This window comes from Oryctolagus cuniculus, chromosome 1 (genome assembly GCF_051225735.1).
Source record: "Oryctolagus cuniculus isolate XC-2025 breed Fujian yellow rabbit chromosome 1, ASM5122573v1, whole genome shotgun sequence".
In the NCBI taxonomy this organism is placed as follows: Eukaryota; Metazoa; Chordata; class Mammalia; order Lagomorpha; family Leporidae; genus Oryctolagus; species Oryctolagus cuniculus.
The window spans coordinates 138,383,392-138,406,486 of record NC_142867.1 but is presented as its reverse complement, the minus strand read 5'-3'; the positions used below and the strand labels follow the sequence as shown (position 1 = coordinate 138,406,486).

Below are 23,095 nucleotides of genomic sequence, written 5' to 3'. Positions count from 1 at the left end.
AGCCGCTGCTTGCAGTGCCGGCATCCCATATGGGCACCGGTTCAAATCCTGGCTGCTCCACTTCGATCCAGCTCTCTGCTATGGCCTGGGAACATAGAAGAAGATGGCCCAAGTCCTTGAGCCCCTGCACCTGCGCCTGCAGGGGAAACTGGGAGGAGTTCCTGGCTCTTGGCTTTGGATCGGCACAGCTCTGGCAGTTGCAGCCATTTGGAGAGTGAACCAGCATTTGGAAGACCTCTCTCTCTCTCCCTCTCTCTGTCTGTAACTCTGCCTCTCACATAAATAAACAAATCTTCAAAAATAAAAGAATTCAAAGATTAATTGGGTATCAGCCACCCTTCATAAGCACACTGTTCCTTCCGGCTGTACGCCGTTTAGACTTTATTTCTTCTACTTTCCTTATTTATTATTATTTTTTTTTTTTGACAGGCAGAGCGGACAGTGAGAGAGAGAGACAGAGAGAAAGGTCTTCCTTTTGCCATTGGTTCACCCTCCAATGGCCGCCGCAGCCGGCGCGTTGCAGCCGGCACACCGCGCTGATCCGATGGTAAGAGCCAGGTGCTTCTCCTGGTCTCCCATGGGGTGCAGGGCCCAAGCACTTGGGCCATCCTCCACTGCACTCCCTGGCCACAGCAGAGAGCTGGCCTGGAAGAGGGGCAACTGGGACAGAATCCGGCGCCCCGACCGGGACTAGAACCCGGTGTGCTGGCACCGCTAGGTGGAGGATTAGCCTAGTGAGCCACGGTGCCGGCCCCTTTCTTTATTTTTTATTTCAAAGGCAGAGAGCTAGGGATGGAGAGAGGGAGAGACAAAGAGGGGCAGAAAATGCTGCTACCTGCTGGTTCACTCCCGAATGCCTGCGACAGCCAGCACTGGGCCGGGCAAGAGGCAGCAGCTGGAAACTCACCTCTAAGTCTCCCAGGTGGGCGGCAGGAATCCATGTCCTGGAGCTGTTACCCCTGCTTCCCAGGGCCGGCATTAGCAGGAAGCCGGAGCCAGGAACAGAACCCTGGCTCCCCGGTGTGGGATCGGAGATGCCGTAACCGCCAGGCCAAGCGCTGCGCCGGCCCAGAGGCTGGTCACTTCACTGTGCTGCACTCTCATTTTCTTCTGGTTGACTCCATGTTACACAAGCGACCCATGGCACCGTGATAAGTGACAGCAATGTGTGTAAGGGGCATGCTGAGTCCCCTGAGGTCCCCTCCCCCCATGGCAGGGAAGCTGGGACCCTGACCTGCTCCCCATCACCATGTCTTCCCCCATTGTGACCAGCACGCCTCGGAGGTCCATCCCGGGACAGGCCACAGCGGGCTTGGTTTGTGACTTCCTGTGCAGCCCTCCAGGTCAGCACTGAGTAATCTCATTATCTTACAGACTGCCCAGCATGCTGTTGAATGACATCCCATAATTGACCCGCCTCCTCTCCTGCCCTGGAGGCTTCAGCTGCCCCACTCTGTGCCACCTTTGTGCAACGCTGCAGTAACACCCCGTGCATCCATGCACACACATACACACACACACAGCAAAAGCTGGTCATTCCATGGACCCTTTCAGCACCAGGCTGTGTCTGTCCCAGGGCCTTTGTACATGCCGTCCTCTGGGAAAACCCCATATACACACAGCATGACCTAGACCCCTCCCAATGGCCCACCTCGCTCAGCTCCATGTCCACTCCTGGAGAAGCTGGCCCTGCCCTGAGAAGTGTGTTCTTGCATAGGCCTTGCCCACGCTCACTGCACCTTCGTGCCTCTGTGGTCACTGGCTAGTTAGTGCACATTTTGTACCACACATGGTATCCTTTGGAGGGCGGGGGCTTCCCTGGAGCATGTGCCCACCGGCCAGCACTCAGCACACAGTAGGCACCCAGGACACATTGGGCAGATAGCACAAGGTCAGGGATGCCACACCCAAAGCCCCAATCTGCTCCGTCACCCATCCCCACAGGCAGCCACGCCCGACAGTGTGCCAGGCACTCCCTGGGTTTCCTGTCCACTCTGAGAGGCGGTGGGAAGGAGGACCACTTCTCCCCCAGGGTGCCAAGGGCTGCAGCTGATCTGGGAAAACACCACCACCTCTATGTTCTCATCTCTGGGGCAGGCTTTTTGTTCCCTTGGTAAATTCCAGCGTGGGGCAGCAGCCAGCGCTGTGCTAGGAACCCCGCTTCCCCGACCCCTTAGAGAAGGCATCGGGGGCCTGAGGTCACACAGCACCCGGCCTGCGATCAGGCCCAGCACCTGCCCGGGAGCTCCTGACAACAGCAGAAATGCCCGGATGGGATGGAGACCAAGGAATCACATCCCCAGGGCAGGGACCAGCCAGGGCTTGCTCGCCACTGACCTCAGCGGGTTGCAGGCTCCCAGGGTCTCTGCCTCCCCGAGCCATGACTCATGGCTATGCTGGAGCTGCCCGAGGCCACGTCCCTTCCCCTGTGCCCGATGGACAGAGCAGGATCTTCAGCCAACGTTTGCTGAACGCCCCCCAGGGCAGAGGGCACTGAGCCAGGTAGAGAAGGAAGTTGGGCCAGGTCGTGCCCCGGGAGGAGACACAGCAACACCATAGGAGGGGATTACTCATGGGATGACACACACAGACACCGGGGCAGGGCCAGCCTGGGGGCCACGTGGGCCCGGGTCCTTCCTGGTCCAGAAAGGAAGGCTACCTTTGGAGAGGGAGGGACTTGACCCCACTGAGTGCACTCACTTGGACAAGGCCACAGCCCCCAGCAGGTCTCTGCGAGACCATCAGCTCTGCGGCGTCCGCATGAGGCCTTACATAGAGCTAGCAAGGGCCACAGGCAAGCACAGGAGTGTGTGTATTCCACGGGCTCAGGTGCCCGAGGAGGAATGAGACCACATGGAGCCAGTGGCGAGGGGTGGGCAGAAAAGCTCTCAATCTGCTTGCAACTAAAACAACACCCATTGCTGACAACCCAGTGTCTCGGGCCGCTGCTCTGGGGCTTGGCTTCAGCCACCGGGGAAGACGCCCCGCGGAGGGAGGGAGAGTGGAGGGATCCACGTGGCTCGGGGCTCTGCGGGCTATGCGCAGCGGCCCCGCCCCAGGCATTGCTAAGTCCATGGGGCCTGGAAGAGTGGCCTCCACCCCCGGACCACTCCCTCCTGTCTCCACAGCTCAGGTGACCCACGGCCACCCCGGGCACGGTAGCCTTCGCCTGCGTGCCTGGCCTCTGAGCTCATCAGCTAAGATGATCACACAGTAAGCACGGTGCATCCACTTCAGGCAGTCCCATGCCTCTGCACCAAATCCAGAAGCTGAGGTCAGTGGGTGAAAGCCTGACCCTCTATACTGTCTCCAGCCACCTCCCTCAAGCCCTGGAGCACAGCTGTGGGTGGACATGGCCCATGTCCCCTCCTGGACCCTCAACCCCCTGAGGACAGGAGCCAAGCTCCAAACCCTCTGCAGGATGCCCGTGCAAGCCAGCAAGCCCTGCTGTTCACTCCAGAGTGTCCCGTGTCCCCAGGCATGCAAGGGAAAGCTCTGCGTGACAGCGGGTCAGCACAGCCCCTGACACATGCACACAAGCTCCCCAGAACCTCCTGGGACAGGCCTGCTGCACCCCGGGCTGCGTGCTCCAGGGACAGCGCTGAGCGCAGATGGTCTCGGGCACTAACTCCTCCACCTGCTGCACTGGTGGCAGGCGGGGGCGGGAAGAGGGAAGGAAGTGGCACTCAGACCTCTCCCTTTTCAGCCCGGGAAGCATTCCACAGGCCTGACCATGAAACAAGATAGAATGAGATGTGGGTGTCTTTGTAAACACGGGGTCCATGTCACAGGTGCCGTCCTCTGCAGTCTGAGGTGAACGGGGCTGTGCTGCGTAGACTTGGGGTGGGGGGGCTCTGAGGGCCCCTTGGAATCATAGATACAGAGTTCTCGGGGGCCAAGGCCGTGCATCGTGTGTTCACCTCATTGTCTCTGGCCCTGCACCTGGAGCAAGGTTTCCCAGGGGGCCGCACCAGCAAGGTCCCGCCACCCTCCACACCTTCTCACAAACTGAGCCCAGCCCCACAGCAGCAAGTTCCATGGTGGTTTCCCCGGGGCCACCTGGTCTGGCACAGCCACCTCCCTCAGTGCCAGCACCTTCCTCTGATCATTAATGTCACCAGCAGGGCGGCAGTCCCAGGAGGTGCACCTGCCTGGCAGACCAGCTGCCGCCCTGCCAGGGGGCTACCTCCTGCTCCATATTCTGGAGAAGCGGGAAGGCAGGGCCACGGGCTGCTGGCAGCACGCTCTGTTCAGAAGTAATAGCTCCATTAGGCTCAGTAATTGACCTGAGAAGAGAAGTCACCGCTGCCGGGGAACAAAGGGCACCCAGTGCTCCTGGCCGCCTTCCAGCTGGCCGGGGGAGGGGGGCCTCCTCCCCTTCCATGTAGGCAGCGGCCACTCTGGTCCAGGAGGGAGGAAGGGGTGTCTTGTCCGGCCCCTTCCCCGTCAGGGTCCTGTGCACTGCACCTGAGCCCACCTTGCTGGGCAAAGCCTGGCCACACTGGAGAAACAGGCTGAGGGCCTCCCTCGGTTTTCCTGCACTTTCCCAACTGGGCCCGTAGCTGGAGAGAGCCTCCCAGTGTCCCTGAGTCTGCCAGAAAGATCGAAGTTCAGGCAGGTGCATGCCTTCAACGCCGAGAGGAGGCCGCAGGGAAGGCTGCGAGCTGTCGAGAGTCAAGGTAAACCACAGCCGGCCCAGAGATAAAAATAACAGTGGAACAGGAGGTCCTGCCAGAGAAGCCGTGCTCCAGCGCCTCATTGCCACCCTGCCCCGGGGCCGGGACCCAAGCCGTGAGGACACTGGCCGTTCACCCAGCAGCCACTGGCAGCGGGCTGCCTTCGCCTCCTCGCCAGGTGGTTTCTCTCCCACAGATGTCTGAGTTCATTGTGGCTCCACGGCACCCAGCAAAGAATGGCTTCCTGCTCATGCTGGGAATGGCCACAGGACAAAGTCCCCAAGGCCACCAGTCACCTGCCGCCACCCCGTGAGCCGGTCACCTCGCTCCAGGCCTCGCTCAGCGGCCTCTGCTCTTCAGAACAGAAAAACCAGACCCAGCCTTTGGGGTGGTGCCAAGGAGCTCCCACATCAGAGCGCTCAACGCTTTTTTCGTAGAGGAGCCGGGGGGGGGGGGGGGGAGGAAGGCTGGGTTCTCGCCATCTGCACGCTCCACACATCCCCCACCAGCAGACCGGGGTGTGTCCAGGAGGGGTGACGGCACCCCCAGCCCATGCAGGGGCCGGCAGAGAGCCCGCGGCAGCTGCTGTGAGTCAGTACTGATCCCGGGGCCATGGCCACTCACTCACGTTAGCTGCTAGTGTTCCTTCTCTTGGGAGACGCAGCAGGAGCATGTTTCATGTTTCAACAACATGTGTGTACATACATGCACGTGTGTGTGCTCATGCACGTGTGTGCATGCATGTGTGTGCATGTGGGGGAGTGCATGTGTGTAGGCATGTGTGTGCATGTGCATGTGTATGTGTGTGCGTGTGTGTGTGCGTGTATTTTGGTTGCTTTCTGATACACAGCACACAGGCTTTGCAAGCCCTTGTGTAACTTACTGCAGAATGGCTTCCTCCATATATCTGAGGGGCATTCACTCTTTGCCAGGAAGATGGGCAGGAAGGCCCCCTGGCCTTCAGGGGGTCCTCTCTCCTTTTACTCCCCAGTTTCACACTACAGCTGGTGGATGCTGACCTTGGCTCTGTTCCACGCCTTCTGGGCCATGCTGCCCCATGGTTGCCCTGCCATCCCCTCAGACCCTCGTCCCATGCCTGGACAGCTGTACCCAGACAAGCATGCCCCCTGGCAGCAAGTGACAAGATAGACAGGGATCCAGGGCAGCATCTCCGGTCTACTCCCCACACCACCACTGTGGCCTTGGGAAGGTCAGGGAAGTGGGGGGAAAATTGGAGCAGGTCCAGGAGCCAGGTGGGGCTGTCAGCCTCCAGGGCCTGTAGAGCGCACAGACCTGCATCGGATGGGAGGTTGGGAGGAGGGGAAGGAGGCAGCTCTTGGATGAAGCCACAGTGCAGGCGTGAGTCACATTCTCACTTCTACATGCACCCACGTGGGCATGCATCCTTCACTCCTCCATTCTCCATCAGTCTCTCCATCAGCATGGGAGATGCCTGAGTGCCCACTGGAGAGAAGAGGGCAGTGGCGGCAGCTGGGACGCCTTACCCATCATCAGTGGGAATGGGAGCAGCAGCCCGCAGCCAGAGAGATGTCTCGGCACCAGCTCCCTGCAGAGGTGCTGAGGGCAGTGTCCTTGCTGAGGCCCAAACCTTCTCTCTGTTGCAGATCCCAGCCCCAGGACAAAGAAGGCAGCCCCCCCAGCAACCTGAGCATCACTAATTGCTGCCCTGTGCACTGTGAGTGAAGAGCAAGGCTCGCCAAGTCTCCGCTCAGAACAGCATGAGCTGCGCACCTGCTCCTCATCCGTCGCCTGGCCCAGGGGTCCCACAGGTGTAACGTTCCCATCAGAGAATCCTTTAGTAGAAACCGAGCCTTCTGGCCATCCCCTTTCTGCCCTAGCTTGTTTATTTGAAGTCGCGTGCAGTCCTGAAAACAAATAAATAATGTAAGTGCTAGGGACAGAGAATTCCTATGGGAGCAATAGTCTGGCTTCTGATTAATCCCACGGATACAGGCAAAGGCTTTTAGGTCTTTCCGCTTTGAGCAGGGTCCTCGTCTGGTGTTTTCACGGGGCAGGTGTCAGTCCCCACACGGGAAGGAGCAGGAGCAGGCAACGAGGGCCAAAGCCACCTTTGGCTTAGTCCCGCCTGCAGCTGGTTACACCAGGTGCCCTTTGACAACAGGGGTGGCGAACTTCTGACTGTCGGGCCATATAAGGCTGGCCAAATCATTTGGTCTGGCCCTGCCAAGGAGCCAGCAAGTCTATAGCATGCTAATTTTTAGTTTGATCACTTTGACCCGTGAATGATACTATAATATACAAATGGCCATCTATAGCAAAAAAAAAAAAAAAAAAATGGTTCCCCACCCCCCCCACCCCTGCCCCAGACCCTCGAGAGACCTCTAAAGTGGACCCTGGGAGGGCAAAATAAAATCAAGAGAACTTTTGGCAGTGTATTTTCCAGGACTCAATCTTTGGAAGCAAATGGCCAGGCACGCCTGGCAGGCTCCCGGGCCACGAGTGGAGTGTGGCGGGCTGGCGTCTTCACAGTTGCCTGCGTGGCACTCACACCGGGGCTTTCCCGCCAACCAAAGCTCCTGCCATTGGGTAAACCAGCCTTGCTGATGTAATTAGCAGCTGGTTGAGAGACTGGCCAGGTATGGAAATGCGTATGTGTATGTGTGCATAGGCACACGTGTGTGTGTGTGTGCACATATGTGGAGCTTCTCAGAGCCTGCTGGCCTCATCCCACAGATCAAGAGCTGGAAGATCCTGCTAGAACTTGGGGTGCTGAGTGCCAAGGCCCCGCCGGAGGTCAGCTTCTGAGACCACTGGCACATATGGCCCCTCAGAGCCCAGAGGTCCCGAGTGAGGGCCGAGGTTTTCAGATGTGGACACTGAAGCTCAGACAGATACCAAAGAACCTGAGGTCACAGCAGAGCTGTATCTGGGTGCAAACGCAAACCCACCCTGTGGGGCCAGGGGCCCCTCCGCCTCCCCTTGGTCTACCGTGGGCAGAGTGTGCTCCAGAATCAGCTGAGCTGGCACTGCCAACAAGGAAGCAGAGGGCACCTGAGACTGTGATGGACTACGCTGGACCAGGAGCAGCCAGCCCGAGCCTGGGGGAAGCAGGCCACACCTCCCCCAGGGAGACCTGCCCGCCTCGGGTCTCCCTGGAGCCTCCTCTCTGGCCAGATCGTCCCAGCCCCCAGTAGGAGCCCTCAGCAGACCCCTAGACTGCCCTGCTGCCTCCTTCCTGGTGGCTGTCTACCCCTGCTGCCCCTGGGGCAAGGGCCATGCCGCCATGCAGAGGGGCAGGGGAGGGAGTGCTTTCCTTGAGGTCAGGAGAGAAGCTGGGCTGCCCACCAGGGACAGGGGCCTCTCCTTGCAGATGACTGAGCCTTGGGTCTCCCACAGCTTCTAGAGCTTGTCATTCAGTGCCCAGCCTCCTTGCTGGTGGGAGAGGAGGTACGTAGACGGGGCTTCCTTCCACTCCAGTTCTGTTCTTTTGGAGCAAAGCAGGGCTCACTCCCGTCTAAACCCTAAACAGGAAGCGCCCCAGTGACACTACCCCTGTGCTCTGTTCTGGGGCATTTAGTATGCTTTTGTTCCCGGGGTCCTCCTCCCACCTGATGAGGGTCTGCCTGCCGGGGGGTATTTTCACAGCCAGAGATGTGGGATTCCACCCCAGGGAAGCTCCGGGCAGCAGCAGACACAGCCACCCTCCGCCTAGAGGATCCTCCCTTCCCCTCACAGGTCGGGGTGGGCGTGTCACATGTCCCCACGGAGTGGAAGGCGGACGCTTGCTACAAGAGGGGCGTTACTTCGATCCACTGGGAGCGATCAGATTTTGGCTCGGTCCATAGCCACTGCTGTAATAGAAGACCACAGGCTGTGGGCTTTAGAAGCAAACATTGTATCTCCAAGGTCAAGGTGCTGGCAGCTCCGGTCTGGATAGGGCCACCCTCTGCCTGTCGCTGGGTCCTCCATAGCAGAAGGGGCGGAGGGTGGAAACGGGACCAGCCTGCCTCCACCAAGTTCTTTATGAATCAGGAGGAAGCCACTCACCAGGGTGGCATCCTCAGGACACAGTCACCTCCAACACGGCCAGCCGGGGATCAAGATTCCAACACAGGGACTTCAGGGGACACATTCCAACCACAGCACCCGGTTCCGTCCCAAAGGCTGCAACAGCTGTCTTTTGTGTGCCTGTGACCACAGTCCCTCGGGGGACGAGCTCGCTAGCTCCTAGTTCAACCCCAGTGCCCCCTCCTCATTTTACTTGGGCCGCATGCCAACACTGACCACATGTGGGCACTACCCATGGCTGATGACCAGAGAGGCAGCGAACAGATCTGCCCCAGGCCTCCTCTCAGCTGCCCAGATCTTCACAGGGGCACTGAGGGCGCCGAGCAGCCTTGGAATGAGCCACTAGGTTGGGGTGGGGGTGGGGGGCAGGGAATGGTCTCCCATCATCACAATTAGCTTTCAGGACAAGGACCCCAGTGTGGACAGGCGGGCTCCCGAGGGCGAAGCTCCCAGCATCCTGTTCCCTGCACACCCCCTCCAGCTCCTGCAGCGCGACAGGGGATGGGAGGGGGTGAGTTACTTCTCTTCCTCCCCCACTCCCCAGTCCTCCCTGTGTGGTTGGAGAAGCAGAGTGCCAAGGGGGCTGCAAGCTGCCAATCACCACCGTGAAAGCAGAGGCGCTCTTGCTGCTGTGGGTGTCTGCACCACCCCGCCCTACTCCCCCCACCCTCCTCCCACCGTGGGGCCCTCTTCCCCAACCCTCAGTCAGCCCAAGCTGCTCTCTGGACGACATGGGGGCCAGCCACCAATGCCATGGACTTGACCTTGGCCTCGCAGAGCTAGACCTTGAGCGGTCTGCAGAAATCCGAGGGCAGAAGAGAGCCCGCCAGGGCTTTAAATGGGTTTCCTGATAGCTGAGCGCACAGCTGGCAATCGCCTTCCTGGAATTTCGGCGTCGAATTCCTGCTCCGTGCAAGGAGTTCCATGAATTGCTTTGCTGCGCTGACTCATGCTGGGTCACTTTAATCTTGCTGGGAAACAGGAGACTTTCTCTGTAGCGCGTCTGCTTCTTTTCTCTCCATCTTGCTCTCTCTGTCCTGTCCGGCTTGTTCTGTAGGATTCTGTCTGCATGTACTTTTTTTTTCATAAAGAAAAACCCAGCAAATCTAAAATGACCTTCCCAAGTTTTTCCTCTTGGGGAAGATGGGACGTGGTGGATGCCCCCAGGTCACCGTGGCAGCGTGGGGAGAGCTGGAGAGCCATGTCATGCCATGGGATCCAAGCAAACCTGCACGGTGCATCACCGGCCAGCTTGTCGGCCTTAGCCCGCAGCCCACAGCCAATGCTGAAATGATGACTCATGAAAGCCACCAGCAGAGCCCACCTCCCCTCGGTGACGTAGCCAAACCACATCAGTGGCTTGGTAGGAGATAAAGGAGGCCGGCGGTTCCAGGATCAGAGCCCCACTCTCGGGGCGGGGAGGCGGGGGAGCCCAGCTTGGCCGCCCCGTGCAGAGGGTTCCCATAACTGACTGCTCTGTCTGCCTCGGCTTCCAGACAGCAGGCAGACGCTCTTCCTGGCTCGCATTCATCTGCCTTCTGTACATCCAGAGGCTGCAGACACGCACGACTGCGTCTGCTCCCTGTAACAGGAAGCCCCGAGCACAAGGCAGAAGGAGCTGTGCTTTCCCCAAAACATCGGCTTTCAAGAAATGAGGCCAAGTCCCAAACGACGCAGGCAGGTGGAGACACCATTTCCCATCCCTTCTTCCCAGCCGCTTCCTTCCTCCGGAAAACACCGAGCTTGGAGCTCCGGGGCCGGCCCACCTGCGCTGGGCAGGATCCAGCCGTGCCGTGATGGGGCAGCCTCAAGGGGCCAGGCGGTGTTTGTACAGAGGGTCCTCTGCGTGTGGGGGAAGGGAGGCCCTTGCCTTCCACACAGAGACTCTGTGATTAAAGGCATTTGAGTCATTTTGTGTAAGGAAAAGGATTTGGGAATGAAAAGCCCACGCATCCAGGGCTCTCGGGTTTTTGATTCTTCGGGTGAGGGTGAGGGATTGAGGATTGCCAACTCGGTAGCCCCTGAGCAAGGTGGTTGCAACTGCTCTTGGTCAACTTGGGTCTGAAGATAGGAAGTTCCAGAAAGAAAGAATGTCCAAGTTTTAAGTGAATGCTATGACTGTGTATTGTTACAATTGTTCTATTTAATTATTTATTGTTGCTACTAATCTGTTTTATTGTGCATAATTCATACATTTTTTAAATTTTTTTATTTGACAGATAGAGTTAGACAGTGAGAGAGAGAGACAGAGAGAAAGGTCTTCCTTCCGTTGGCTCACCCCTAAAATGGCTGCTACAGCCAGCGCTGTGCCAATCCGAAGCCAGGAGCCAGGTGCTTCCTCCTGGCCTCCAATGCGGGTACAGGGCCCAAGCACCTGGGCCATCCTCCACTGCCTTCCTGGGCCACAGCAGAGAACTGGACTGGAAGAGGAGCAACCAGGACTAGAATCTGGCTCCCATATGGGATGCTGGCACCACAGGCAGAGGATTAACCAAGTGAGCCATGGCGCCAGCCCCAATTCATACATTTTTTTAAAGATTTATTTTACTTATTTAACAGGCAGAGTGATGGGGGGTGGGGGAGAGGAGAGAATCTTCCACATGCTGGTTTGTTTTCCAAATGGCTACAACAGCCAGGGCTGGGACAAAGCTGAGGCCAGGAGCCAGGAACTCCATCTGGGTCTCCCAAGTGGGTGGTAGGGGCCCAAAGACTCCAGCCATCTTTCCCTGCTTTCCCAGGCACATTAGCAGGAAACTAGATGGGAAGCAGAGCAGCCAGGACTAGAACCAGCGCTCCGATGCGGGATGCCTGTGTCACAAGCAGCAGTGTAAGTAGGTAGGAGAAAAGCAGTGAACGTGGGGCTCAGTACCATCCGTGGTTTCAGGCATCCACTCGGGGGCATGGACCGAATCATGGGAGGCCGCTATATTCTACAGAGACGAGTGGGCACCTGCTGAGAACAGGGACATGACACAGACACAACAAACCCACCTCCGCCACCCGTGGTAACACTGGCAGGACCCCACCCTCTTTGTAGGGTTACCCCTTGAACACTATATGAAACAGCCCTGGTGCTGCCCAGGGCCCCAGGCTGCTCCCTTGTCCCTGCCATGTCTGCCCCCCTAGGTCCCTCCACAAGCCAAGAGTTGTGTTCCACCTGCACAGAGAGCACCTCCCTCACCCGCCCCATCGTCCCAGCACAGGGGCACGCTGTGCAAGCTCCAGGAGGCATGGCACCAGGAGGAGGCTGGTACCCCGCCACACTGCCTAACAGACTGCCTCAAGCCAGCAGCCCCAAAGAACACCCACGGCGAGCCCACAGCTCCATGGAACACAAGTCCAGGCAGCTGCTGGTTCCGTGCTGGGGTCTCATGGGACCAACATCCAGCTGCTGGCCCAGCTGGGCGTCTGTCGAGTTTCTGGGCAAGCGTTCCCCGTCGCGTTTCCTGCTATTAACAGAATTCAGCTCCTTGCATCTGTAGGAGCTGGGTCACTGCTCCCTCACTAGCCATAAGCTGGGGCCACCCATTTCCTGCTTTGTGGCTGCCTCCGTCTTTGGGGACAGCAGTGGTGTGTCAGACCAGACCAACTCTGGAATCTCCCAGAATGGCTGCTTTCATTGGGTGTGCATGCTTAGGCCTGGTGAAGTGGCTCCCCTCTCAGGTCCACTGATTAGTGTCCTTAATTACTTCTGCAAACACCCCTCCCCAAATCCCATAATCTGGGGGTTAACCCCAGGAGGCTGAGGTCAGGGGACCATGGCAGAATCCTGCCTTCTGATGAGACGTCAGCCCAGATGCATGGCAGCTTCACCTGTCAGTTGGCCTACAGGGGAGAGGCCAGATGGACAGCAACAGGTGCAGGTCTGATTGGCTTCCCCTGGGCTCTGCTGAGTGGCTTTGGGGAGTCCTCCTGGGACTTGGGGGGCGGGGAATTTATGCATTTGTATTTGTTTGAAAGGCAGAGCTACAGAGAGAGGGAGTGAGGGAGGGGGAAGAGAGAGAGATGAGAAGAGAGGAAGACAGAGAGGTCCTCCATCCACTGGCTCATTTCCCAAATTTCCACAGCGGCCAGAGCTGGCCCAGGCCAACAGCAGGAGCCAGGAACTCCATCAGTCTCCTGTACGGGTGGCAGGGGCCCATGTCCTTGGGCCATCATCTGCCGCCTCCCAGGGCATCATGTATTAGCAGGGAGCTGAATGGGAGGTGATTTGGGGTAAGGGCATCCCAAGCAGTGACTTAACGAGCTGCAGCCCACTTAGAGGGTTTCTCTTGTCCTAGTCCACTTTCTGTTGCTGCTCACAGAACACCACTGGTGGGGTAAGGTGGACAGAGGAGAGCTCCATGTCGACTCTAAGTTCTGGAGGCACACAGTCCAGGACCCACATCTGCGGTGGCCTTGTAGCTGGCTGTCCTGGGTGGTGCAGGGCGTCCCGGGGCGAGAGGCGAGGAGTGCACCTGCGTGTCTGAGTCTCATCTGGTGTCTCCCTCTTCGTACAAAGCCACCAGGACTCCGTCACAGGGGGCCCCACCTAGGACCTCAGCAAATCCCAGTCAGCTCCCCAAAGCCCCACCTGTGAATGCCAGGCTCGGGTCCTCCGTCCCCAAGTCCTTCACACGGGGAGGAACGTTCACCACGTGAAGCCTTGGGGGACGCTCAGACCACATCCAACCCAGAGCACTGATCCCAGCTGACTCTCTGAGCTCCCCAGGGAGCGAGACCTTTATGGGACCTCCCCCGCCTGACAGCCCACCGCGCTGAGGGTGCAAACACTCCCCTCTGCTCAGAAGGCAGCCAGCTCTGCCGCGGAGCCAGCGCCCCTGAGGGGCGGCCGCTGATCCAGCATGTGGCACTTCCATACATCCTGCCTGCCTCTAGTCCCTGCGCGGGCATAGGTCCCATGGCAACACCTTGCTGTGACACATTGTCCTCCCTGAGCCAGACAGCCCAGGGAAGGATGCCACCCACTCTGTCCTCCCCAGAAACACCGCATTGTGTCGGAAGCAGACAGGAGCCCCCGCGGGGACACGGCCGTGCGGATTGGTGCCTGGTGCTTGGTGCTCGGTGCGGGCAAGCACAGTCGTCTGGCTGGCTGGCTGGCTGGCTGCCTGTCGCCTCATACCTCTCGCCTCCCGCCTGCCTCTGGGATGCACCCATCTCCTTCCCACCTGCCCCAGGGAGCCAGGCAGCTTGGGGGACCCTCTCTCCTTCCAGGCACAATGAACTAGCCTGCAGCCCCCATCAGACACACCGAGGGACTCTGAGAATGGCAAGAAGGTGGCCAAGAGGACCAAGATGTGTCCCCACCACGACCCCCAGAATGTGGGAGGGGTGGCAGTCCCTCAAGGTCCAGGCAAGTGCAGGTGGAGGGCTGGATGGGGGAGAAAGAAGGGTGAGCGTCAAGGGTATGAGTCAGGAAGTGGACAGAGCGTGCAGACACCTCACCAAGAGAGCACACCAGGCCCTGCGCATGCCCAGACCTGCGGAGCCCTTGTGTGGCCCTGGGCTCCCACACAGCAGCCCCTCCGCTGTGCAATCTGTCACCTCCTCTATCATTGTCACCATAGCCCCAGGCGCCATGCCACAAGCCCACTATAAGGGTGAGGACCAGACCCACTGGAGGGCACAGAGCAAGCGAGGATGCCCTTGGCCAGGCCCTGGTACTTGGCCAGATGAGGTGTCGGCTGCATCTCCACACAAGGGCAGGGCCTGGACCCAGGAAGGGGAGGCACAGGCACGGGTGGGTGAGTTCCAGGGCAGGGTTTGGGGCATTGAGGGGAAGGAGCAAGCACGAGCCAGGAACTTGGCCGGGAGTTGGGAAGCAGTGAGCTGGGGCCGAGCTCTCCTGGGGAGGAGGTCCTGAGGTCTGAGCCTCTGAGGCCTGGCTCAGAGCAGGAGCTCTATAAAGATGGCGCGGGGGGGGGGGGGGGGTAGAGGGGAGAGAAGGGAAAGACAGAGGAGAGAGAGGAGAGAGAGGAGAGAGAGGAGAGAGAGGAGAGAGAGGAGAGAGAGGTTGGGGGCAGGCAGAGGGCACTGGGGAAGAGCCAGGGGTGGACGCCTGCGCATGTGAACCATGGGGCAGAGCCGTCCAGCCCCAGGACCCGAGCCCAGCTGCTCAAGGCAGTGCTGTCCTTGCCCACCACAAGGCGCTCCCAGAGGCTTCAGAGCCAGGTCCTTGGGGCTGGTGCTGTGGTGTAGCAGGTAAAGCCGCCACCTGCAGCGCCAGCATCCCGTAGGGGCGCAGGTTCAAGTCCCAGCTGCCCCACTTCAGATCCCGCTCCCTGCTAATGGCCTGGCAGAAGAAGTGGAAATGGCCCAAATACTTGGGTCCCTGCCACCCATGCAGGAGACATGGAAGAAGCTCCTGGCTCCTGATGTTGGCCTGGTCCAGAGCTGGCCATTGCAGCCATCTTCCAGTGGATGGTTGATTCTCTCTCTCTCAACTCTTTCAAATAACTAAATAAATCAATCTTAAAAAAAAGAAAATCCAGGTCCTCTTGCATCTGGACTGCTGCAGCAGCTGTCACACGTACCGGTGATCTTTATCCATACACACTTATTTGCCAAGGCATGTGAAATTAATTGGCAATTTTCCTCTAGAAGATGATGAAGGAAGATTTGAGCCAGACTCAAACACAGGGCTGCTTACAAAAATCACGAGCAATTCGCCCTAGAACAGGAATGAAAGCCCAGCCACGGTTGCTGCACCCCCTGGCCCCACTGGCGGCCTCAACAGCCAGGCACACCCTGCAGGGTCAGGCCTCCCGCCCCCTCTTTGTGAGCCTTAAGAGCAATAGGCGGCCGGCGCCGCGGCTCAATAGGCTAATCCTCCGCCTTGTGGTGCCGGCACACTGGGTTCTAGTCCCGGTCGGGGCGCCGGATTCTGTCCCAGTTACCCCTCTTCCAGGCCAGCTCTCTGCTGTGGCCAGGGAGTGCAGTGGAGGATGGCCCAAGTGCTTGGGCCCTGCACCCCATGGGAGACCAGGAGAAGCACCTGGCTCCTGCCATCAGATCAGCGCGGTGCGCTGGCCGCAGCGTGCTGGCCGCAGCGGCCATTGGAGGGTGAACCGACGGCAAAGGAAGACCTTTCTCTCTGTCTCTCTCTCTCACTGTCCACTCTGCCTGTCAAAAATAAAATAAAATAAAATAAAATAAAATAAAATAAAATAAAATAAAATAAAATAAAAAGAGCAATAGGCACCGAGCTTCTGGGGCGCATGGCTTCAATAAAATGCCTACCACAGCATCAGAGCCTTCACGAAGAACTTAAATCCCTGAGACCCATCCGTCCTCCGTGCCCTGACCAGGGTGGACGAGGCCAAGTGCAGAAAGGGTCGCCTGCTCCCATTGTCACTTCTGAGTCTGTCTCATCTGTACAACAGCCGCGTTGTCAGAGCAAACTTTCACAGCAAGGAGCAAACACAAAACTTGTTTTTAATTTTTATTTATTTTCAAGTGCAGAGAGACAGAGATCTACACACACACACACACACACACACACACCCATCCACTGATTCACTCCCCCCAAATGCCTGCAACAGCCAGGGCAGGGCCAGGCCCAAGCCAGGAGCCAGGAAGTCCGTCTGGGCCTCCCGCATGGGTGGCAGGGAACCAAGTTCTCGACCCATCCTCTGCTGCCTCCCTCCACGCACACTTGGAGGAAGCTGGATGGGAAGCGATGCTGGCCTGGAACCCAGGCACTGCTGTGCACTCGAACAGCACCTAACCCACTGCGCCACAACGCCCGACCCAAAACTTTTTTTAAACAAAGGCAAGCATGCTTGATTTCCATTGCTCCAAGGTGGCACAGGGTTGCCTTACACAGGTGACACTTAGAAGCCTTTATCTAGAGGGTGCCTCCTGGTAAAGAAGACGCCCCAGCAGGATCCCATCCCCTCCCCCCCCACACACATACACCCCTGCTGGAGCCCCTGCAGCAGCAACACACCTTGTCGTTCAAGGTCATCCAGTACACAGTGGGGAGTGGGGGTGGAATCACAGTATCGAGTTGATGAGAAGGAGCCATTCAGAGCTGAACACCTGGCAGGCAGCTCCCTAAGATGTGCCCTGCAATTATGTGTCTTCAGAGCCCAGAGAAAACCAAAGGTGAGCAGGAAATACACAACTGTGCGGGAGAGGCGCTTTCCTAGGAACCCGGGCGTTATCTTAGGAAAACAGCCTGCAAGGGCTCGGGCACCTGGAAGTTTGTGGCAGCAGGCGCATGCCTGCATGCTGGCCCTGGAAACAGGCTGCTCCATCCCAAGCCCACTACTCCACGTGTGGTCTCAGGCGAGCGCCTTCATTAGCTTCCAAGTAGTATTAACATTCTTTCAGCTCTCACTGGAGGCTCAGCAGTCGGCGTGGGTCCCGTCAACACGCATGTAATAATCAGTGTGTACTTCTGCAGAAATGATGGCGTGGGGGGTTGGGAGCGTCAAATGGAAGAGTGCATTTTATCACCTGCCTGCTAGGTGATGGCATTAAACTTCCATTCATAAAAAAAAATTTTTTTTAGCACAACTTTGGATGCTGGCACTTTGTCCAAGCACACTTTTTTTTTCCCCTCCGCTGCAAATTCTCTCAGCCCCTGGGGCTCCAGCAAGTGGCCTCACAGTAAGGGCTCCTCAGAGAAAGCCAAGTGTTAACAAGACTTGCCAACCTGATGTTCTACAAGGGTCCGCTGGCCGGCAGGAGGGGGCTGCCCGCCTGCCCTGTGCGATGTGGTGCTGGGTTTACTCATTTAAGAGCACGCTTTCGAGCAATTACGCCCCCTTTGTTTCCTACAGCACGTGGGGCAAATTGTGGCTTTGCCAGAACACAGCCAGACCCACCCCCGTGGGGCTGTCACATGAAAGAGAACTTGAGATTTCTGAGTAGCCAACAGCTCTTAAAAACATTCATGCAACTAGGGCACCAACACAGCCCAATGACTCCGTCCCACCGAGGGGTAAATGTTTTTCAGAGCCGAGAAACGGGAAACAGGATATTATCATTACAGGAAAATTAAGCTCTCCCAGTGTTGTCTTGCCAAGGCTTCCACTGTTTGGACAGAATTTTCAAAGTGGCACCCCACCACCACCAGCAGCCACCTCAAGGATAGCTAAGGTGATCCCTCAGCCCCGCGGCCACCTTAGAAACAGCACGATGTTCTCAGGTCGGGCTGCCTGGCAACCTAGCTAAGACCATGCACGCCCCACGTGCACCTCTCTTGCAGAAGGCAAATTGCAGGGCACGGGGAGTACAATCAAGACGCAGCTGCTCTAATAAAAGCAGACCAACAGACTCAGAACGTTCTCTTCTAGCTACCTGCCTCCAAAACCCTCAAGGCTCATTCTATCCGCAATCCTCCCAGCGCGCTGATGTGGGCTGAGAACTTTCCAAATAGCCGACAGCTGATGCAGTCGGCAGCTCGGAATTGCTCACCCCTATTTACACACACACACACACACACACACACACACACACACACACACACACACGCCGCCTTCCGATTTCTGCTGGGATCCTGGAAGTTCTAGCCCAGCCGTGATGGGAGGCTGACTCATCCTTCAGCACTCACCAGTGTCACGGTTGATATTAATACCTTTGTAACACTGCTTTGTGTCCCAGCATTTCATAGGAGAAACATCCTGCCTGCCATCGCGCTCTGGGACCACAAAGGGCTGGGGCTGTAGCAGGCAATGCCATTGTGCACGAAGGGGCTGCCTGCCTCCTGCAAGCTGTTCAGATAAGCAGCTGTCCGGGGTGGGGGAGGGGAGGGAGGTGGAGGTCACTGTTATCCGATAGGATGGCGAGCCCTGAGCTGCTGCAGGGATGCCTGCTCTCAAGTCTGCCCCTCGCTTGCAAGTTCTATAATCTGTCCAAAAGCAGAGACCTGGGAGCCTCGCTCAGTCTGTGCCCTCACACCCAGCAGCCTCCCCTCCCCCCGCGGCCAGCGCCAGGAGCCTGTCATTCTCGCCCGACAGGAAGACGGGAACAGGTGCCATCCGCGCCAAGCAGTTCCAGCTGGCCACCTCCCCGAGCAAGGGTCCCCACCCTCAGTAAAAGCACAGGAGTCTGTTTCAAGGGGTTTATTGTAAGACATCCTCCGGAAGACGAAGCATTGCCCGGATCCGTTTCTGAGAAGGCAGCGCAGTCTGCTAAGTCCCACAGGCTCCTGCAGCCCGACCAAGTCCAGGCCGTCTCGCCCGCGCTCTCCTCCTGCTGAGTCACGCTGGCCCGGCCGGTCTGTGTCCTTCCCGGCCCTGCGGCCAACGTCCCCGCCTCGGCCTTCCTGGGCGAGCAGCCGCTCCGGACACTCGCGGCGCGCAGCGTCCTCGGCTCCAGCCAGCCTGCCCCGCCGCCGCCGCCGCCGCCGGGCCCCCGCTGGGGGGGCCGCGCCTCCGCGCCCGCCAGACGCCCCGCCTGCCAGTCTCCACGCCGTGCTCTGGCACCCTCCGAGGGCCCCTCCACAGCCAGCCGCGCGCTAGGCGCCCCGGGACGTCACCACGTCGATCAGACCAAGGTCCCCGCCGGGCTGTCACTCGGGGAGGGTTATGCTGGGCACCCAGTCGTTGACGCTGCGGCTCTCCTCGCAGAACAGGCTGAGTTTCTCCAAGGCAGGGTCTTTCCACGCGTCCTCATTGGGGTTCTAAGGAGAGGGGAGAGCGCAAGCGTCAGCCAGCCTGGCCGACCGCGCCGGGGTGAGGGGAGGCGCTGGGGGAGCGGGGAGACACTCACCGAGATGAGAATGCAGTGCAGGTCGCCCGGCGCGCCCGCCTCCTCGCCGGCACCCACGATCGCGGCCAGCCGCTGCACGTCGCCCACGCGCACGATATCGATGGCGTTCTCGCAGCAGAACGCCTGGATCAGCGTGAAGTGGATCTGCAGCGCGATGTCGCCCTCGTCCTCCTCGTCGGCGGCCAGCACGCAGAAGGTCACATTGTCGGGGTCCCTGCGCAGGAGGAGTTCCCGAGGTCAGAGCCCCGCGGGCCGGTGGCTCCCCGCCGCCGCCGCCTCCGCCGCCGCCGCCGGTCGCCCCCGCCCGGGCCGCGTCTATACTCACACGTTCAGGACTTTGGCGGACTCGTAGACGCCGGCGGTGAGACAGCCCTGGCGCTGCGCCGACAGCAGCAGCTCGTGCAGCGCTTTCCCGGCGCCCTGCATCCTGCGGACGAGCCAGCACCGTCAGTGGAGCCAGCCGAGGCGCCGCAATCCGTACCCCGTCTCCTCCCCGGTCCCGAGTGTGCACCCCCGGCTCCCCAGCCTGAACCAAGGCGCCCACACCCCAAGGCCCCTGCTCCGGCAAGCTTCCTGCACCCCAGCTTCCCGATCCTCCTGAAGCTCTCCAATCCGGAGCCTACATCCCCCGGAGGCTCGCCACCCGGCAAGGCGCCTGCCACCCACCCCTGCGCCCCGGGCCCATCGGCACCTACGGTGCTCGGCTCCCAGCCCAGCAGACAAGTCGCGCACGGGGAGACCCACCTGGCTGTGCTTTCCGGAACCGTGTCCTGGCCGCGGACTTCTTCCAGAGTCATGGTGCGGTCGCCGAGCAGCAAGTTATCCAAGAGCCGTACGCGCGTAGGACTGGCAGCTGAGCCGCGCACCCGCTCCCGCCCGCCCGGCGCGCCCACAGCCAGCGACTGCGCCCGGGCGGCGCGGCGAGCCCTTATATAGGCCGGCGGGCGCGGCGCCGCCAGCTGGCGCGAAGCTGCGTGCCCATTGGCCGGCTCCCGCTTTCTGATGCAAATGAGCGGCGGGCCGGCGGCTCGTGCCAGAAGGCCACGTGGGGAGGGGTGCGGGGGATGACAATGCCTCAAATCTGCCGCTTTTGTCGGAGTGTTACCAGGCAGACTGGAGCCTGCAGATTTCATCTCGCCTCCTTTTTTTTTAAGTCCTTAAAAGGAAAAAGTTAAAAAAAAAAAAAAAGTGCTAACGCGAATACGATGCTGCAATTTGTGAAATGCACCTTTGAAGATTCTAAAAGAATTTTCTTTGCATTTATTTTTATTGCTACCTATTTTTTTCTTTTATTTTGAAGTTTGTGAGGCTGTTGTATTGACCCTGGAAATTAAAGCAAAAACACGCAGCGCCACTTTTGGGGGGGAGGGGGGTTGCAAAAGGCACAGGCTCCCGCCGCTGACTCTGCAGCCCGCAGCGCGGCCGGCCACGCCGGCCAAGCCTCCTCCAGGCCCTTCGGGGTCGCACCCGCAGGCCGCCTCCCCGCCCGTGGCCCTGCGCGGCGGGGCGCCGGCGGGGGCGCGAGCAGCTTGCGGCCGGCGCACGCGGCTCCTTTGCATTTCTATGGAAGGCGCACAATAGCAAGGGTCTGGCGTGTGGCGGTTTGTAGAGGGGACAATCGGGGCTTTCTCTTCATAGCAGCACTGTCCACCTGCCGCAGCCCGTGGCGCGCCCCCTGCGCCGGCCCCTGGGCGTAATCCCACCCCGCCGGCGCCTGGGCCGCGTGCCGAGCCCCTCGCGCGAGCTGGAAAGGCCGCGGGGCTGCTGCACGCATACCTCGCGGCTCTGGCTCGGGTTTGGGGAGCGCGGCTTGGGAATTCCCCCTCCCGGGGCGCCACCTACAGGACACACAGAACCGCGGGCCACACACGCACCCGCCCCTGACCGCGGCCAAGCTGCGCCGCAGTGGAGACAGAACAAAGCGTGCCGCACGCACCCGGGTGGGGCTTGGAGACTGGGGGCGAAGGGGGCCTCCTGGGGAGAACTGACTGAGTTCAGAGCCCGTGTGGCTCTGGCTGGGTTGAAACAGCCGGGAGGACTTGACCGTGCGTCTGTAACAAGCCTGGGTTCCAACGAGGGGATAGGGAGACCGGAAGTGCTCTTGGGAGAGCGTTGCAGGCTGCAGCTTGCAGCTATGGGCCCTCTGGGACTCGCAGGTCTGCGGCTGGCGGTGCTGCGCGCCCCGGGACGCACACCCGGGCTCCTCCTTTCCGGCCGGGGCGCTGGGCGGGATCCCTGGGGAAAACAGCCTGGTGACTCCGTGCTTTGCCTTCGGGCTCTTTTTCAGGCCGGCGGTACTGCGGGCTCCCGGACTTAGGAACGCCGAGCCTTGCTGCCGGCGCCCTGGAGCCGGGCACGCTTGGCAGCCTAGGGCCGGGCGAGGCGCTGGCGCTCCCCGGCGGAGGCGCGCTGCAGCCGCCGGCCCCCTGGGTTCCAGGGCGTGTGCGTTCGCCCTGGAGCGTCTCTGAAACCCGGAGGGCTGCCTCACCCCGACTGCGAAGGGGGTGGGGGAGGCGGGGGTGGGGGCAGCTTGGACTCGCTCCTTTTGCTGCCATTTCCTTTCCTTCCTTCTTGGTGGTCTCCACAATGACTGAATGCCTGGGTTGGATGAGATGTGTCCATTTTTAAGTGATTGAGACTTTAAGTGTTGCCCTTTTGAAAGCCATGAGCATTTCTTAAAATGCATGCGTTGTGGGGGGGTGGCCCAGGTGATGCTGGGAAGAATGACTTATTTGACATTTGAGGACCGCCTCCAATTTCTGACACCAAGAAATCGGCCCACACACCAGGCCTGAAGCCTCAGCCCCGCCCCCCCCCCAAGGCCTTTGCTGCATGGCCCCTGCTGGGGGCGAGCAAGCCCACTTCCCCGCCCCCACCCCCCCAGCCGGTCTGGACCAGCAGAGATGACTGACAGCCCCCTGGGGCAATGCTGCTCGGCTCACATTTTTTAAGATATTCAATTTCAGGAAACCCAGCCTTTCTGACATAGGATCTAGCCTCACACGGTGTAAAAGGTCAGTCTCAGTGGTCCCCCAAGCCCTGTCAATTAGGGAAGAATCTTTTTGTCTGGAGACAGAGTTGGCCTCACCATCGCCACCACCCTGCGGCTCAGGCTCAGGCCGGGGCCAGAGCTGCTGGCGGTGCCCATCTGAGACACCCGGGTCCTGTGTGCTGGGCATACTCTAGGAAGGGAGTGCGCCAGGCCCACCCAAAGATGCTGGGCACTAGCAAATGCCCACCGCCCGCTGTGCGGCTGCAGCTCTCCCCAGCCCTCCCACACTGTGCGTCCTAGGCGCCCCTGAACTTCCTCTGCCTCTCAGCCACGCAGGAGGTGGTGAGCTGGTTGTTGAGGGAACTCCTCAGAGATGGATGGTTTTAAAAACCCTTTGGAGGGCCGGCGCCGCGGCTCACTAGGCTAATCCTCCGCCTTGCGGCGCCGGCACACCAGGTTCTAGTCCCGGTCGGGGCGCCGGATTCTGTCCCGGTTACCCCTCTTCCAGGCCAGCTCTCTGCTGTGGCCAGGGAGTGCAGTGGAGGATGGCCCAAGTGCTTGGGCCCTGCACCCCATGGGAGACCAGGAGAAGCACCTGGCTCCTGCCATCGGATCAGCGCAGTGCGCCGGCCGCGGCGGCCATTGGAGGGTGAACCAA

General features: G+C 59.5%; 1 protein-coding gene across 1 annotated transcript; it reads right to left on the bottom strand.

Annotated features, from left to right (window-relative positions):
- Window positions 1-18,781: 18,781 nt before the first annotated feature.
- On the bottom strand, window positions 18,782-20,356 carry GADD45G (growth arrest and DNA damage inducible gamma). Its single transcript, XM_051847388.3, has 4 exons — window positions 20,190-20,356; window positions 19,771-19,872; window positions 19,446-19,659; window positions 18,782-19,356 (listed from the first exon to the last, which is right to left on the bottom strand). Exons 1-4 carry the CDS (start codon window positions 20,240-20,242, stop codon window positions 19,246-19,248), a joined length of 480 nt encoding a protein of 159 aa, XP_051703348.1. The 5' UTR covers window positions 20,243-20,356; the 3' UTR covers window positions 18,782-19,245.
- Between the last annotated feature and the right edge of the window lie 2,739 nt (window positions 20,357-23,095).

Excerpts from the sequence above, each read along its gene's own strand:
- GADD45G (XM_051847388.3), bottom strand. The coding sequence starts at position 20,242 with ATGACTCTGGAAGAAGTCCGCGGCCAGGACACGGTTCCGGAAAGCACA. Across the intron at positions 19,660-19,770 it reads TCCGCCAAAGTCCTGAACGT|GGACCCCGACAATGTGACCT; the intron begins GTGAGTATAGAC and ends CCTCCTGCGCAG. Across the intron at positions 19,357-19,445 it reads TGCACTGCATTCTCATCTCG|AACCCCAATGAGGACGCGTG; the intron begins GTGAGTGTCTCC and ends CCCTCTCCTTAG.